The sequence below is a fragment of the Muscardinus avellanarius genome, assembly GCF_963383645.1.
Source record: "Muscardinus avellanarius genome assembly, chromosome: 9".
Lineage (NCBI taxonomy): Eukaryota > Metazoa > Chordata > Mammalia > Rodentia > Gliridae > Muscardinus > Muscardinus avellanarius.
Window position 1 is genome coordinate 88,240,131 of NC_137795.1, and position 15,775 is coordinate 88,255,905.

General features: G+C 43.0%; 1 protein-coding gene across 2 annotated transcripts in view; it reads right to left on the minus strand.

The window, feature by feature from the left end:
* The window catches only part of RBM28 (RNA binding motif protein 28), a gene marked incomplete at both ends in the record, with an annotated part of 41,776 nt that extends 28,211 nt beyond the window's left edge, over window positions 1-13,565 (minus strand). The window contains 6 exons of one of the 2 annotated variants that reach the window (XM_080701646.1): window positions 1,686-1,757; window positions 2,541-2,633; window positions 3,059-3,134; window positions 3,793-3,887; window positions 4,393-4,551; window positions 13,448-13,565. In XM_080701646.1, the coding sequence (XP_080557772.1) occupies window positions 1,686-1,757; window positions 2,541-2,633; window positions 3,059-3,134; window positions 3,793-3,887; window positions 4,393-4,551; window positions 13,448-13,565 (613 nt within the window). The remainder of the gene's footprint in view (window positions 1-1,685; window positions 1,758-2,540; window positions 2,634-3,058; window positions 3,135-3,792; window positions 3,888-4,392; window positions 4,552-13,447) is intronic. The other variant, XM_080701647.1, reaches the window with a different exon arrangement.
* Window positions 13,566-15,775: the final 2,210 nt, after the last annotated feature.

Consider the following 15,775-nt stretch of genomic DNA (forward strand, 5'->3'; position numbering starts at 1 on the left):
AGACTTTTTTCTTGTCAGTATTCCCTGACATAGCATAGCATTATTTACATAGCATTACATTTTATTAGTTATTATAGTAATATAAAGATGACTTATAGTATATGAAAGGACTGCATAGGTTTACATCATTTTATATAAAAAACTTGAGCATACAAGGATTTTGGTATCTGAGGGGATTCTGGAACCAATCCAGAATCCTTGGATGGTTCCAAGAGAAGACTGTATATGAGAATATATAAGGGAAAAAAACAAAAACAAAATCCCCATTTTTCAGATCCCTCTGGAGTTTATCCCTTTCATCAGAAGCCTGAAGGTTAACCTGCTCAGAACAAGAGAATTAACAGCTGAGCCTCCCAAACAGCTCACGAACAGACAGCACAATGCTCACTCAGGGGCCCAGGCACAGACTTTAATCTCAATGAGTTCTAGTCTCTGAGCCCTGGTGGGGCTTAAAGCTAACGTTTTTCTAAATAAAATTCAAATCTTAAGTTTCTCTTTTTTTGTGGTACTGGGGATTGAACTCAGGGGCATTCTACTTCTGAGCTAGAGAGAGAGAGGGGGGCATTCTACTTCTGAGCTACAGAGAGAGAGAGAGAGACAGAGAGACAGAGAGAGAGACAGAGAGACAGAGAGAGAGACAGAGAGAGAGAGAGAGAGAGAGAGAGAGACAGACAGACAGAGAGAGACAGAGACAGAGAGACAGAGACAGAGAGAGAGACAGAGAGAGAGACAGAGAGAGAGACAGACAGACAGAGAGAGACAGAGACAGAGAGACAGAGACAGAGAGAGAGACAGAGAGAGAGACAGAGAGAGAGACAGAGAGAGAGAGAGAGAGAGAGAGAGAGAGAGAGAGAGAAAGCAAAAGTGGAATGAATTTGAATGAATATAGAATATGTGTGTGTGTGGTACTGGGAATTGAACTCAGGAGCATTCTACCTCTGCACTATAACCCCAGGCCTATTTGCTTTTGTTTTGTTTGCAGGGGAGCCCTGCAAAAATGGAGCCCAAGGGCATTCTACCTGAGCTACACTCCCAGCCCTATTTTTTATTCTTTATTTTGAAACAAGGTCTCACTGAGTTGCAAAAGGCCTCACTAAGTATCTGAGACTGTCCCCGAACCATGATCCTCCTGTCTCAGCCTCACGAATGCTGGGATTACAAGCATACATCACCACTCCTGGCTCTGTTTTTTTGTTTGTTTGTTTGTTTTTAATAGGGTCTAGCTAGGTTGCTGAGAGTCTCACTACTTGCTGAGGCTGACCTTGAACCTATGATCTTCCTGTCTCAGCCTCCCAAGTACTAGTACAGACATGCACCACCACACCCAGCTTTAAGTCTCTCTAGTCTTGATGTTTCGCAATTCCTATAAAAAATTGGGAAAGGAGAGCAAGTAGAGGATATAATGAGCTCAGGCCCCTCCTCACCCTGTGTTTTGGGACCAGATCACAAGATGGTTGATATGAATTGATCCACAGGTATGGGCTCATCTGTGAGCCCACAGGAATTCAGAGTTATTGAATGCTCTGTCTTGTTCTTTTGGATAATCTTACGCTTTTGCTATCTCCAGCCCAATATTCCCACTCTGACAAGCTGGTTCCCTTATATTTTTAGCATACACATAAAAGTTGTTTCCACACTCTCATTCAAGACATACAACCCTCCTATCCAACACTACCACACCTTACCTGGGGCAGAAACAGACTTTGTATCTTTATATTTATCCTTTGCCACGGCCCAGTCCACCGCTACTGTCCTCCCTGTCAAACAGAAAAGTAGCATCAGGAAGGCTTTATTTTATTTATTTATTACCTCCTAGCTACACTCCCAGCCTATTTTTTATTATTTATTTTTTCTGAAATAGGGTCTCACTGAGTTACAAAGGGTCTCACTAAGTAGTAGAGGCTGTCTGCAAACTGTGATCCTCCTGTCTCAGCCTCTCAAATGCTGAGATTACAAGCATGCACCATCATACCCGGCTGGAATGCTTTATTTTGTGTGTGTGTACATATGTGATACTGGGGAATCCAACCAAGGGCATTCTACCTCCAAGCTATAAGTCCAGCCCTATTTTTTATTGTTTATTTTGAAACAGGGACTCACTAAGTTGTGAAGGGCCTAAGTAGCTGAGGCTGGCCACAACCTGCGATCCTCTGTCTCAGCCTCCCAAGTACCAAGATTACAAGTGTGAACCACCATGCCTGACTAGGAAGGCTTTTAATAGTCCATGGATACTGAATAGTGGTCACAACCAAGAAGGCAGCAACCATGGACACCATCCTGCATCTATCAATAGTTATTTCCATGACATTCTTCATTAAGAATTGAAAAGGACATTCTCACCAAAGAATCTTGACATGGATTCTTTCAAGTTTAATCCCTAAAAAATATTACTAGAAATATTTCACTAAAACGGCTTCCATATTAGCAGCGAGACTCTTCACAGTGCAAACACTTTTTGAAAATGCAGAAATGGGTTACTGTGCTAATTCACTTAAGCACTAAAAATATCTGGGTCAATGGTATAGGTTTAGAAGGCTTACCTTTTATCTCTTTCATGTTCATGCCTTTGAGAGCTTTCCCTGCTTCTAGGAGATTTTTGAACTGAACAAAAGCAAAACCACGCAGTTTCCCATCTGTTACAAATGTACAAAGACGTTAGAGGCGGCAGGGGGGAGCCAACCAAACACTAAGGAAATGACAGCAACTCAGGCTCACAAGATGGCCCCAATCCTGCAGTCAGCCAAGAGGTCCCTTGCCCAAGGCAATACTTATATTTTTTTGCTGCTGTGAGCCCTGACTCAGGCTGGAGGAGGGAATAAGTCAATACCAATAGTAACTAAGTTTCTGAAACTAATTCCAACTAAAAATACCATCAAGAGAATAGCACTATTCTTTGGGTTTTCATTACTTACGCCTCTATGCCAGATACTTCATAAATATCCTATCTTCTAGGGCTCACAAAGAACATGACATGAACTTCATATTTTTAGTTCAAGGGCAATATGAAAAAAGACATGCTAAATAATCTGATCCCCACCAGATCAAAGTGTGTTAGTACCTGGCTTTCTCGGGATATTTACTTCCAGGACAGCTCCAAATTGAGCAAATGTTGTTTTCAAGTCATCTTCTGAACACTGAGGCCAAACGTAAAGAAAAAGATAAATATTATTATGGAAAATAACCAGGAAACATCAACTACTAAGTTCATTTCATTAGCAAGATTCCGAATATCTTCAGTCCTTTTTTTACTTTTGAGAGTAGGCCACCAAACACTTCTGAATAGACAGTATCTTACTTTGTATCGTAAGAGGCAAAAAAAAAAAAAAAAATTCCACAAATGTCTGCTCCCTTTCTCAATAGCAACTTTCCCAAAAGGGCATCTTCACACTCAGTGTCTCTTAAAGTTCTTTTTTTTTTTTTTTCCAGGTCTGGGGATAGAACCCAGAGGCATTTGACCTCCGGGCTACCTCCCCTGCCCACTTTCTTTCTTTATTCTTTATTTTGAAACAGGGTCTCACTGAATTGTAGAGGGCCTCACTAAGTAGCTGAGGCTGTCCGCGAACCACGATCCTCCGGTCTCAGCCTCCCAAATGCTGGGATTACAAGCTTGCACCACCACGCCCGGCTTCAAAGTTCTTTTATACAGGCCTCTTTTTTCAATTCAGCAGGCTGAGGTTCATTCCCAGGAGGAATTAGGCCAAATCATACCTTCTTGGTAAGCAGTTCCACCAATGAACATTCCTGGCCCCAACAGCTTTTAGAACATACAGTATTCAGTTTTCTATCACTTACCTTAAAACTCAGGTTCCGAATAATTAATCTGGCTTTCTTATCTGCCACTTTGGCTTTCTTAGGCTTTAGCTTCTTCTTTGGGGACTCTGGACTTTCTAAAACATAAGAGGCATGGAACAAGTCAGTGCTCTAAAACCATGCTTAACAGAGGGTTAAATAAGGCAGTATCTAGAAACACCAGGCTTTCCAGACTGAGATGGAAGCAAAGGATGACAATGAGTATTAAAATACACCAGATGATTCTGGGCATCCAAAAGAAATGCAGGGAGCTCTAGAGGCTACCCCCGCGCTGCTCTGGATCTCTCTAGAGGCTACCCCCGCGCTGCTCTGGATCTCTCTAGAGGCTACCCCCGCGCTGCTCTGGATCTCTCTAGAGGCTACCCCCGCGCTGCTCTGGATCTCTCTAGAGGCTACCCCCGCGCTGCTCTGGATCTCTCTAGAGGCTACCCCCGCGCTGCTCTGGATCTCTCTAGAGGCTACCCCCGCGCTGCTCTGGATCTCTCTAGAGGCTACCCCCGCGCTGCTCTGGATCTCTCTTTCATTTTCACAGTGCTCCTCCTGACTCTAAGGGAAAACACTCTTCAACTGCTGGAGACTCACCATTTTTCCTCTTTTCCTTGGACTTGCTTCTCAATTTTTTTTTGGCAACAGTCACATTGATCTTGCAACCTTCAAAGGTAGTGATCTCCTTGAGGGCCCTCTGAACATCTTCTAGCATGGAGAAAGTGACATAGCCGAAGCCTCGACACACCTTACTGCCTGGAACCAGGCAAAAAGGAAGAGAGTGTTGTTAGAGCACTAAGCCAGTAAATCCTCAGAGTGTAAGCTAGCAGACACCTGTGATCAGTTCACCAAAAGTCTTGGGATGAAAAGAAACATGGCTGGCATCAGTGGCCCATTCCCCACTTTGCTCAGAAACTCCCTCCCCTCTTCCAATTTGGAGTCTTGTTATTAGCTCCTAATCTTTCCCTTTTTCCTGATAACCTTAATAACATGGAGGATCCATAGAAACACTAGGCCCCCAAAGAAGAACTTAACATTAAACAGAAGGAAAGATCACCAGGGAAGGTAGGAAAGTAAGTATAGTACATTCAAGAATCAGAATACAAGCAGAGCATGGTGACACGCATGTAATCCCAGCATTCAGGAGGCTGAGACAGGAGGATCGTGGTTCTCGGACAGCCTCAGCTACATAGTGAGGCCCTCCGCAACTCAGTGAGACCCTGTTTCAAAATAAAAAATAAAAAATAGGGCAGGGAGTGTAGCTCGGAGGTCAAATGCCCCTGGGTTCCATCCCCAAACACACACACACACACACACACACACACACACACACACACACACAGAATCAGAATACATTATTGCAGTCCCTCCTTAGAAGAGATGAGCAACACCAGAGGCCCTGACCAAAAAAAAAAAAAACAGAACAGTAAACACTGCTTTAGGAGCCTGCATATATTATAACCAGAACCTTAGCTATTGAGTATCAAACCTTCCCACAGAGTTCTTAATCTCTGAACTCATTTTATCTTCAGAATACACCAAGGTAGGTAAAGTGAATACAACCATCGCTTCTTCCCAAAGAATAATGTGAGACAAAGGGAAATAAATGAAGGGCACACAGGACCTTTAGAGTTGAAATTCCTCCTTAAGCCCCATATTCTTCCATGAGACTCCATAGAGACGAGTATCAGGACCAGACAGGTGGACAATTATAAATATCAACTGTTAGCCAGGCGTAATGGATTATATTTGTATCCCAGCACTTGGGAGGCTGAGACAGGAGGATTGCAGTTCATGGACAGCCTCAGCTACTTGGTGAGGCCCTTTGCAATTCAGTGAGACCCTGTTTCAAATTAAAGAATACAAAATAGGGCTGGGGGTATAGCTCAGAAGTAGAATGCCCCTGGGTTCCATCCCCAGTACCGCAAAACAACAACAACAAAAAAAAAAAAAAAACAAAAAAAAAAACTCAACAGTAACTCACCTTTTTGTTATTTTTTTGTCTTGTTTTACATAGTTTGTAGAGTAAAATTTTAAGTAATTTATTGCATCAGAAAAGAACAACATGGACCAAAAAGTATGCCCACTATCTGCAGAAGAAATAGAGTTCACATGCTCTGCTTCCCTTTATACTACACCTGAATCTCCTCCAAAGTGCATACAATAAAACACGGGACGCTGGTCTGCATAAACTGGTTAAAAGCTGACACTTGGCACTAGGAAAGCTTATTGTGACAAGGAGATCAATTTCTTTTCTCTTGGAACTCCCTCTCACAAAAGCCTGCCTACTCACCTTTCAGAATGCAGGAACAAGAAAAATAAGAGCCCTTCCAGATAAATACAACCAAAAATAAAGCAGCTCTAGTGTGAAGGAGTTCAATGCCCAATAATTATGTCTGCACAAAGCATTCTCAAATACATTTACAATGCTCCCAACAGCCCTGTGAAACTACCCCATCTTAAAGAGGCTGAATGACAAGTCACTGCTATTGGACAAAACCTCACGCCACATCCTACCCCTCCTATCCAATGCAGTACAGCACTCTCTCTAATACATCTCAGCTGTCTGGACAGAAAAGTGCATTTTTTTTTAAGTGAATAAGAGAAGTTGTTAAGAATTTAGTTACACAGGCTTTAAAGTAAGATTACATATAGCCTATACTCTGATGGCTCAAAGAATTCCTATTCGATGGCCTGTTCTTCCCTGGAACATAGACACCTGGCTCGCTCTTTCTTTCTTTCTTTCTTTCTTTCTTTCTTTCTTTCTTTCTTTATTTATTTATTTTGGTGGCACTAGGGATTGAACCCAGAGGCATTCTACCGTTGAGCTAAACCCCCAGCCTGATTTCTTATTTGAAAACAGGCTCACTAAGTTGTGATGGCCTCGCTAAATTGTCGAAGCTAGCATCAAACCTGTGATCCTCCTGTCTCAGCCTCCCAAATACTGAGATTACAAGTGTGCACCACCATGCCTGGCACACATGGCACTTTATATAAAACTGAAATAACAGCTTTACAAATACTCATTCTTTACCATATATGGATATACTTCTTTTTTTTTTTGGAATTACTTTATTTTATTTTTTTAATTTTATTTTATTGGTGCACTGTATTCATACATCATAGTGGGATACAAACTTTTGTAGACATACATGCACACATCGCCCAGTCAGCCCCCACCCGATCCCTACCCCATTCTCTCCCCATCCCTCCTTCCCATGCATGGCTTAGTGGTTGACATCTAGTATTATAGCAATTTATCCAAAATTAAAAATGATAATCTCACATAACAGTTTCATTTGTCTGATACCAAGCGTTTGATGATTTAAAGATAGCATTTCAATATTTATTTTTGCTTTCTTTCTTACTAGAGCATATTTTTTCTGTTTTTTTTAGGTGAAACTATCATATATTTATATATTTATTTTTCAGAAAAAAATCTATCCTAATATGGAATATGAATTCTAGATACCCAAAACGATCTTGAAAAAGAACAAAGCTAGCAGATATATATTTTCTGATTTCAAATCATATAAAGCTACAATAATTGAAACAGTGTAGTACTGTTCTAAAGGCAGATATATAGACCATTGGAGTTAAATACAAGCCTCGAGCTAAATTCTTCCCTATATTGTCAAGTTATTTTTGACAAGGTTTCCACGAACATTTGGTGGTGGAAATAATATTCTTTTAACTAAATATTGTTGAAAAATAATAATTACATGGAAAAGAATAAAATTGGACCTTTACCTAATCCCATATACAAGTATTAACTCAAAATAGATAAAAGACCTAAATATAAATCTTAAGACTATAAACTTTTAAGAGAAAATCTGGGTCATAAAACCTCACAACATTGAAATTGGCAGTGATTTCTTGGATATGATTTCAATGGCACAGGCAACAGAAGAATATACAAACTCCCTAAAAAAAAAAAAAAATATTGTATATCCAAAGACAATGTAAACAGAGTTAAAAGTTACTAATAGAATTGGATAAAATATTTCCAAATGCTATATCTGAAGGTATATTAATATTCCAGCTAGAAATCCTAAAGATTAACAACAATAAAGGCAAACAATACAACTTAGAGATAGGTAAAAGACTAACATAAATAATGAATCTCCACAGATAACCAATCTTAGTTGTCTGTTGGATGGAAACTCTTGTTTCTCTGGTTCTGGTGAGTGTTACCTATTTCTTCTTTGTAGTTAATCTCTTTGAGTATTTTCTCTAGCGCTGGTTTTGAAGACATAAATTCCTTCAGTTTCTGTTTGTCATGGAAGTTTCTTATTTCTCCATCTAATTTGATAGAAAGTTTTGCTGGATAGGAAATTTTTGGCTGGAAGTTGTTTTCTTTCAGAGTTTGGAATATGTTACTCCAAGCCCTTCTGGCTCTCATGACTTGGTTTGGGAAGTCTGGAGTGATTCTAATTGGTTTGCCTCTGAATGTCACTTGGCCCTTTGTTTTTGTTGCCTTTAAGATTCTCTGCTTGGCTTCCACATTGGTCATTTTGACAATTATATGGCGTGGGGATCCTCTTCTCGGATCCTGTCTAAAGGGAGTTCTATAAGTTTCCTGGATCTGTGTATCAACCTCTTGCTCTATATTTGGAAAATTTTCTGCTATTACTTCCTTGAAGAGATTGTTGATCCCTTTGGTATCACTTTCTTTTCCCTCCTCTATTCCAATTATTCTTAGGTTAGCTCTCTTAAGATGGGCCCATATTTCTTCAATGTCAGATTCCTGCTGTTGGATATTTTTTTCTAGATTAGAAACTATGCATTCATTTTTGGATTGCTCATCTTCTAAGAGCGAGATTCTGTTCCCCATGTGGTCTAATCGGTTGTTTGTGCTTTGAATTGAGGCCTTTACTTCATTAATTGCATCCTTTATCTCTTTTTGGCTCTCTCTGAGTTCTTTTCGAAACACCTCTATTATTTCTACAGTTATTTTCCTGATTTGATCTTCTAGAAATCTCTGATTTTCTGTTTTATCAGGTTCTGATGTTGTGGGGTTGTGCACATTCATTGCTCCAGTGTTATTCCTCTTTCCCATGATTTCGGAGGTTTGTGCCTTCTCTGGGTTCTTCCCTTGGGTCACTATGGCTTCACTTAAGGTGCTCTGGATCTCGAGTCTGTATTATCTCAGACCCCACTACTCCTTTACTGGGTTGTATCACAGAGTCTCCGACCCAGGGAGTCGATAGAGGCTGCTTTAAACTATGGGGGGTGCCAGGTTGCACGTTCTCCTATGGTGTGATATCTCTGCCACCACCACTCCCTCACTGGGTCAAGTCCCAGGAGGCCCAATACTGCGATTTCTCCTCTGTGGCCCGCAATTTGACTCACTGTTCTTGAGTACGCAGATGTAGCTGTACTGGACTCGGTGAATTCACTGCTGCTGCCGCCGCCGGTGGCAATATGGCATCTCTGCCACGCCCTCGGCCATGAGGCTGGCGTATTTTTTCTTCTCTGGTTTTGATTTCCACTCTGAATCCCTGCAGCGTGTGCTGAGCTCAGCCACTGGGAGCTTTAAATGCTGTCTGCGCCGAAAGATCCCGCCTGGCTGTTCCGCAGCGGCTCTCCTGGCTTGCTGTAGCCGTCCGTTGAGTTCGCCGCTGCCGCCAGCAGTATGGCGCTGCTGCCGCGTCCTCGGGCGCGTGTGTCTCCTCTGTGGCCCTGAGCTCTGTTCTCAGTCCGCTTTCTCTCTGGAGCCTGGTGGTTTTTTTTTGTTTTTCTGGTGATGGTGTTTTCTGGCTATGAAAGGCGCTCTTTTTGTGGTAATGGAGATTGGTTGTTAGCGGGACTCTTAAGCCCCGCTTTTCTCGGTCGCCATCTTCCCGGAAGTTGGATATACTTCTTTATTCAATTTATTTTTTTAATTCTAGTCACAACCCTCACAAGACCTATTAATGAGTAAAAATCTACACTTATGAAACATTAAATATATTCCACTCTTGTCCTCTCATTCACTTATATCTATACTCAGAATAACAAAGACCCAGCCAAGTCCCATGGCTTGTATAGCAATTAGAGCCATGCTGACACTCCTAACTATATCTCTCTCAAAATAGAAGCTAAAGATGGGGTGATTGTTAGCACACATAAGGCTGCCTACTGACATACTCAGATATCATGGAGGTAAAAGGGAAGTCCACGAAATGCCAGTGCTTGCCAGTTGTCCTGCTGAAAGAGAAAGAGGCAGCCACCTACAGAGACAGCCTGGTAACTCTGAAGGGAGCTAAATGTATACTCTGGGTGACATCCAGTACCTATCCTTGGCCCCTTCATGGCCTAGGTAAAAGAAAGGAACGCTTCTACAATTAGGACCTTTATAATTCTCATTCTAATACATGCCAACACTGTCCCAAGTAACATCGAACAAAATGTGAAGTGTATAGCACTATTCCACAAGTCCGTAAATCTCTCCAGTAGCTCAAGCCAAAAACCTTGGAGTTAGACCTAACTCCCTGACTCCTCTTTTTTTCATAATCCATGTCTGATCCATCAGCAAATCCTCTTAGCTTTCCCTTCAGAAGTGCCCATATTCTAACCACCTTTTCCCACCTTCACTGCCACCACCCTGGGTCAACAATACAATCTCTCAGATGGTACGCAAGAGCTTGCTAACTGAGCCAAATGTGGTGGCACATGCTTGTAATCCCACACTTAGGAGGCCAAGACAGGAGGATCGTGCAGATCCAAAGCCAGCCTCAGCTACTTAGTGAAGCTCTCAACAACTTAGTGCCCTGTTTCCAGATAAAATACAAAATAGGTCTGGGAGGTAGGAAGTCCCTGGGTTCTATCCCTAGTAACACACACACACACACACACACACACACACACACACACACTCCCCTTCTCTCTCGCTCTCTCTCTCTCTTACTATAGAGCCTGATAACTGGTCTCCCTGCTTCTGTCCTAGTCTCCAAAAGTCTGTTTGTAATACAGCAGCCAGTCTATCTGTAATCCTTAGCCAGGAGGTATATTTAAAAATGTAAACCGAAGCCAGTCATGGTGGTGCATGCTTGTAATCCCAGCATTTGGGAGGCTGAGACAGGAGGATCATGGTCTGTGGACACCCTCCGCTTCTTAGTGAAGCCCTTTGAAACTCAGTGAGACCCTGTTTCAAAATAAAGAATAGCCGGGTATGGTGGCGCACACTTGTAATCCCAGCATTCAAGAGGCTGAAACAGGAGGATTATGGTTCATAGACAGCCTCAGCTACTTAGTGAGGCCCTCCACAACTTAGTGAGACCCTGTTTCGCCAGGAGTGGTGGCGCACACTTGTAATCCCTGCGCTAGGGAGGCAGAGACAGGAGGATCATGCAGGTTCGAAGCCAGCCTCTCTGGCTTAAGAGACCCTGTTTCCAAATAAAAATATAAAAATAGGTCTGGGTATGTAGCCCGGAGGTAGAAGGGTTTCCAAGAACCCCAGTACCACAAAGAGAGAGAGAGAGAGAGAGAGAGAGAGAGAGAGAGAGAGAGAGAGAGAGAAGAGAGAGAAAGAGAGGACCTTTTTCAAAAATAAAGAATAAAAATAGGGGTGGGGGTGTAGCTCGGAGGTAGAATGGTAGAATGCCCCTGGGTTCTATCCCCAGTACTGCAGAAAGAAAAGAGAGAGAGAGAGAGAGAGAGAGAGAGAGAGAGAGAGAGAGAGAGAGAAAGAAAGAAAGAAACAGGGGGCTGGGGGTGTGGCTCAGAGGTAGAATGCCCATGGGTTCCATCCCCAGTGCTGCAAAAAAAAAAAAGTAAACCAAATCACAGCTACTGCTCTCTGCTTAAAATCAGTGGCTTCACCGGGAGTGGTGGCCCACGCTTGTAATCCCCGCACTTGGGAGGCGGAGACAGGAGGATCGCGCTGGTTCGGAGCCAGCCTCGCTGGCTTAAGAGACCCTGTTTCCAAATTTAAAAAATATATAAAATAGGTCTGGGAGTGTAGCCTGGAGGTAGAAGGGCTTCCAGGAACCCCAGTACCACCAAAAAACAAACAAACAAAAAAAATCAGTGGCTTCCCATAGCAGAGTAAAAGCTGAAGTCCTTGCAGTGGCCTAGAAGGTCCTACGTGGCTTGGTACTCTACCTCATTTCCCCATTGTCTTTCCTTCACTCACCTCACTGACCTCCTTGCTACTGCTCCAGTACCCTTGAACTTGCTGTTTCCCCTGTTTGTATTGCTCTTCCCCTTAGAAACAGAAGCACACTCTTTGCCTTGGTCAGAACTTCCCAGGCCATTCCCTGGCCACTGCCTCTCCTCTCCTCACTCCTCCCCCATTGCTCACAGACTCTATTTTGTGTGTGCGTGTGTTGGTGGGTCTGGGGATGGAACACAGAGGCATTTGACCTCCGAGCTACACCCTCTGCCCAATTTTTTATTCTTTATTTTGAAACAGGGCCTCACTGAGTTGTGAAGGGCCTCACTAAATAGCTGAGTCTGTCCGCCAACCGCGATCCTCCAGTTTCAGCCTCCCAGATGCAGGGATTACAAGCGTGTGCCACCACACCCGGCTACTCACAGACTCTTTATCCCCTTTAGAAAAGTGGGGACTTATTTTCTCCTTACCACTAACTCCCACTATCACTTTATATTAGGCTTATTTGTTTACTGGCTGTCTTCCCCATCACAAAGATGTAAGAGCAAGAATTTGTTTTGTTGTGCACTGCCAAACCACCCACGGGTTCCAACAGTGCCATGGCACTTTATAGATATTAAATATTTGCTGAATAAATGTACAAATGAGCATATAGTCTAAAGGCTCTAGGTCTAATGGTCAAATTCTAACTCTACTTAGCTGATGTACAGACTAAAACCAAACTTACTGTATATCCCTAAATTCCAGATTCCTGTGTTTATAACATGATTAAGACTCTCCAATCAGTAAGATGATTGAGAAAATGTAATGAGCTAACCTAAATCAAACTTAGCACTGTACCTGGCATTCAGCTAACTCTCAATAAGCCTTGCTGATGCTTTATTAAAAAGTAGCTACTTATGCCGGGCGTGGTGGCGCACGCTTGTAATCCCCGCGCTTGGAAGGCGGAGACAGGAGGATCCCACAGTTTCGAAGCCAGCCTCTCTGGCTTAAGAGACCCTGTTTCCAAATAAAAACATAAAAATAGGTCTGGGAGTGTAGCCTGGAGGTAGAAGGGCTTCCAGGAACCCCAGTACCACCAAAAAAAAAAAAAAAAAAAAAAAGTAGCTACTTCCACAATTACCAAATAATATGTATTGTGAATACGCGTACAAAACTGAATGCGCCAAAGACACCCAAGAGGATGGCTGGTCCTGGTGAACCACGCCTGTAATTCCAGCACCTGGGAGGCTGAGTCATGAAGATCGCAGGTTCGCATCCAGCCTCAACTAGGCTCTCAATAACCTAGTGAGACCCTGTTTCAAATTTTAAAAGGGCTAGAGGGTAGCTCGGAGTTAGAATGTTCAATCCCCAGCACGGATGGATGGATGGATGAATGGAAGGAAGGTAGGCTGGTTACATGCTTTAGCTTTTGTAAGCTAACTCTAAAGCACATTGTGGAAAAAAAAACTCAATTCCCAGTCCCCTCTCTTATGGGCGGGTAAATAATACAGCTCCCTCTCCCCATTCGGCCCCCAGGAAAACCTCAGCTCTCCCCTCTACCGTCCCGCCCCATACCTTTCTCAGTCACCACGAAGCACTGTTTTACCGGCCCCACCTGGCTGAAGAGCTCTTCCAGCTGCTCACTGCGAGCCGAGGGCGGGAGGCGGCCCACAAACAGAGTCAGGCCGGCCATGAGACCGGGAAACCCAGGCACGTGAGCCCAGGAACCTAGTAGGGCCGCGCACGCGAGCGAAAACCGCAGATGACGGCGCCGAGATGCTGGGAGATCCCGGAAGTGTTCGTCACTCAAAAAGGTCCGGATGGAAAACTTGGTGGGAAGGAGAAGAAACGTTCCGGAATTTAAAAAAAAAAAAAATGATGCTCCGGGGCGGAGCTTCTCGAGCGAAACTCCACCTCCGTCCCTATACTGTCCTCAGTTTACCCTCTTTAAAAAAAGAAAAACTATATGTGATAATAATCCCAGCTGCTAGAAAAGGTTAGGCAGAAGGATTGCAAGTTTGAGGTTAGCCTGAGATATGTAGCAAGACCCCATCTCAAAATAAAAAATAAAAAATAAATGAATGAGCCGGGCGTGGTGGCGCACGCTTGTAAACCCTGCGCTTGGGAGGCTGAGACAGGAGGATCGCGCAGGTTCGAAGTCAGCCTCAGCTACTTAGTGAGGCTCTCAGCAACTTAGTGAGACCCTGTTTCCAAATAAAATATTTTTTAAAAGGTCTGGGAGTATAGCCCAGAGGTAGAAAGCCTCTGGGTTCCACCCCCAGTACCACCAAAAAATAAATAAATAAATATATATATATTTTTAACCAAATAATAAATAAAAATTCACTTCCAAGCCGGGCGTGGTGGCGCATGCTTGTAATCCAGACAGCCTCAGCTACTACTTAGTGAGGCCCTTTGCAACTCAGTGAGATCCTGTATCCAAATAAAGAATAAAAAAATAGGGTTGGGGGTGTGACTCAGAGGTAGAATGCCCCTGGGTTCCATCCCAAGTACCGCAAATAAATAAATAAATAAATAAATAAATAAATAAATAAATAAATTTTGGCAGTAGTGGGGTTGGAACCCAGGGGCATTCTACCTCTGAGCTATGTCCCAGCCCTGCCCCACAGGACATGTCCTAGTCCCACCATGCCCAGCTAATAAATAAATAAAATTTAAAAAAATAAAAATTCACTTCCCAGAGAGTGGCCCCAAATTCACGAGTACAGACAAGAGAAGTCATTTTTGCTCTAGGTCTGATCCAGGATATGATATACAATGGATGTTTTATAAGTATTTTCCAAAGTGTCTCCAGATTCCCAGATTAGGTACAAAAACCTCAGCTGGATCGCACCAGCTCAGATACAAGTTATGCCACATAAAACCTTCGAACAATTCTCATATTGTCTGAGAATATGAAATAAATGTCACTTTAGCCTCAGTGACCATTGTGGCTACACTTAGATACAGATGGTACATTTTGTGTTGGATCTGGAAGGTCTTCCAAAGACTCAGTGTTGAAGGTTTGGTCCCCAGAGCACCAATGTTCAGAGGCGGGGCTTTAGGGGAGTAATTGGGTCCTGAGGGTTCTAATTTAATCAGGAAATTTAGCATAATTTGAATGGACTGTTGGGAAGCAGTAATAATGGAACTTCTGTGACGGGCATGGGTCGTTGAATGCATGCTCTTGGGGATTGTACGTTGCCCGTGGTTTCTCCCTTTTCCTCTGCTCACCTGTTTCCTCTCGGAGCCCTTCTAACATGATGTTCTCTCTCAGCAGTGAAGACTGCTTCCATGGAGTGAAACCTCTGACGCCATGAGCCAAAATAAACCTTTTCTCCTCTAATCTTTCTCAGGTATTACATCACAGCAATGAAAAGCTGACTAACATAGGACACAATTACTCTACCAGTAAATATTTACTGAACTCCTACTATGTGCCAGGCATTAGAAATGGTCAACTAAGAGATCCTTGCCTTCATAAAATATAATCTAGTAAGAGAGACAACCATTATAAAAAAAAAAAGAAACTCTTACAAATCTATCACAGCAAGATCACATCAAAGTACACCCAAAGCAGGGATAGCACACCCAGCTTACACACAGAACCTGGAACTCAGCTCCACCTGGGGACAGAAGATCTTCCTTCAGGTTGGTTTATCACACAGACCCAAGACTGAGGAGTCTCCTTGGGAAGGAGGTCTGGGTATTCCTAAGTTCTGGAACCGAGAGTATTTGCTACCTATTGGACTCAGGAACTGTATCTGGATGCAAAACTGCTGCAAAAAGTACCCAAAGCACACGTGTGTGTGTGTGTGTGTGTGTGTGTGTGTGTGTGTGTGTGTGTGTGTGTGTTTCTGGGGATTGAACCCAGAGGCATTCTGCCTCCAAGCAACACTTTCA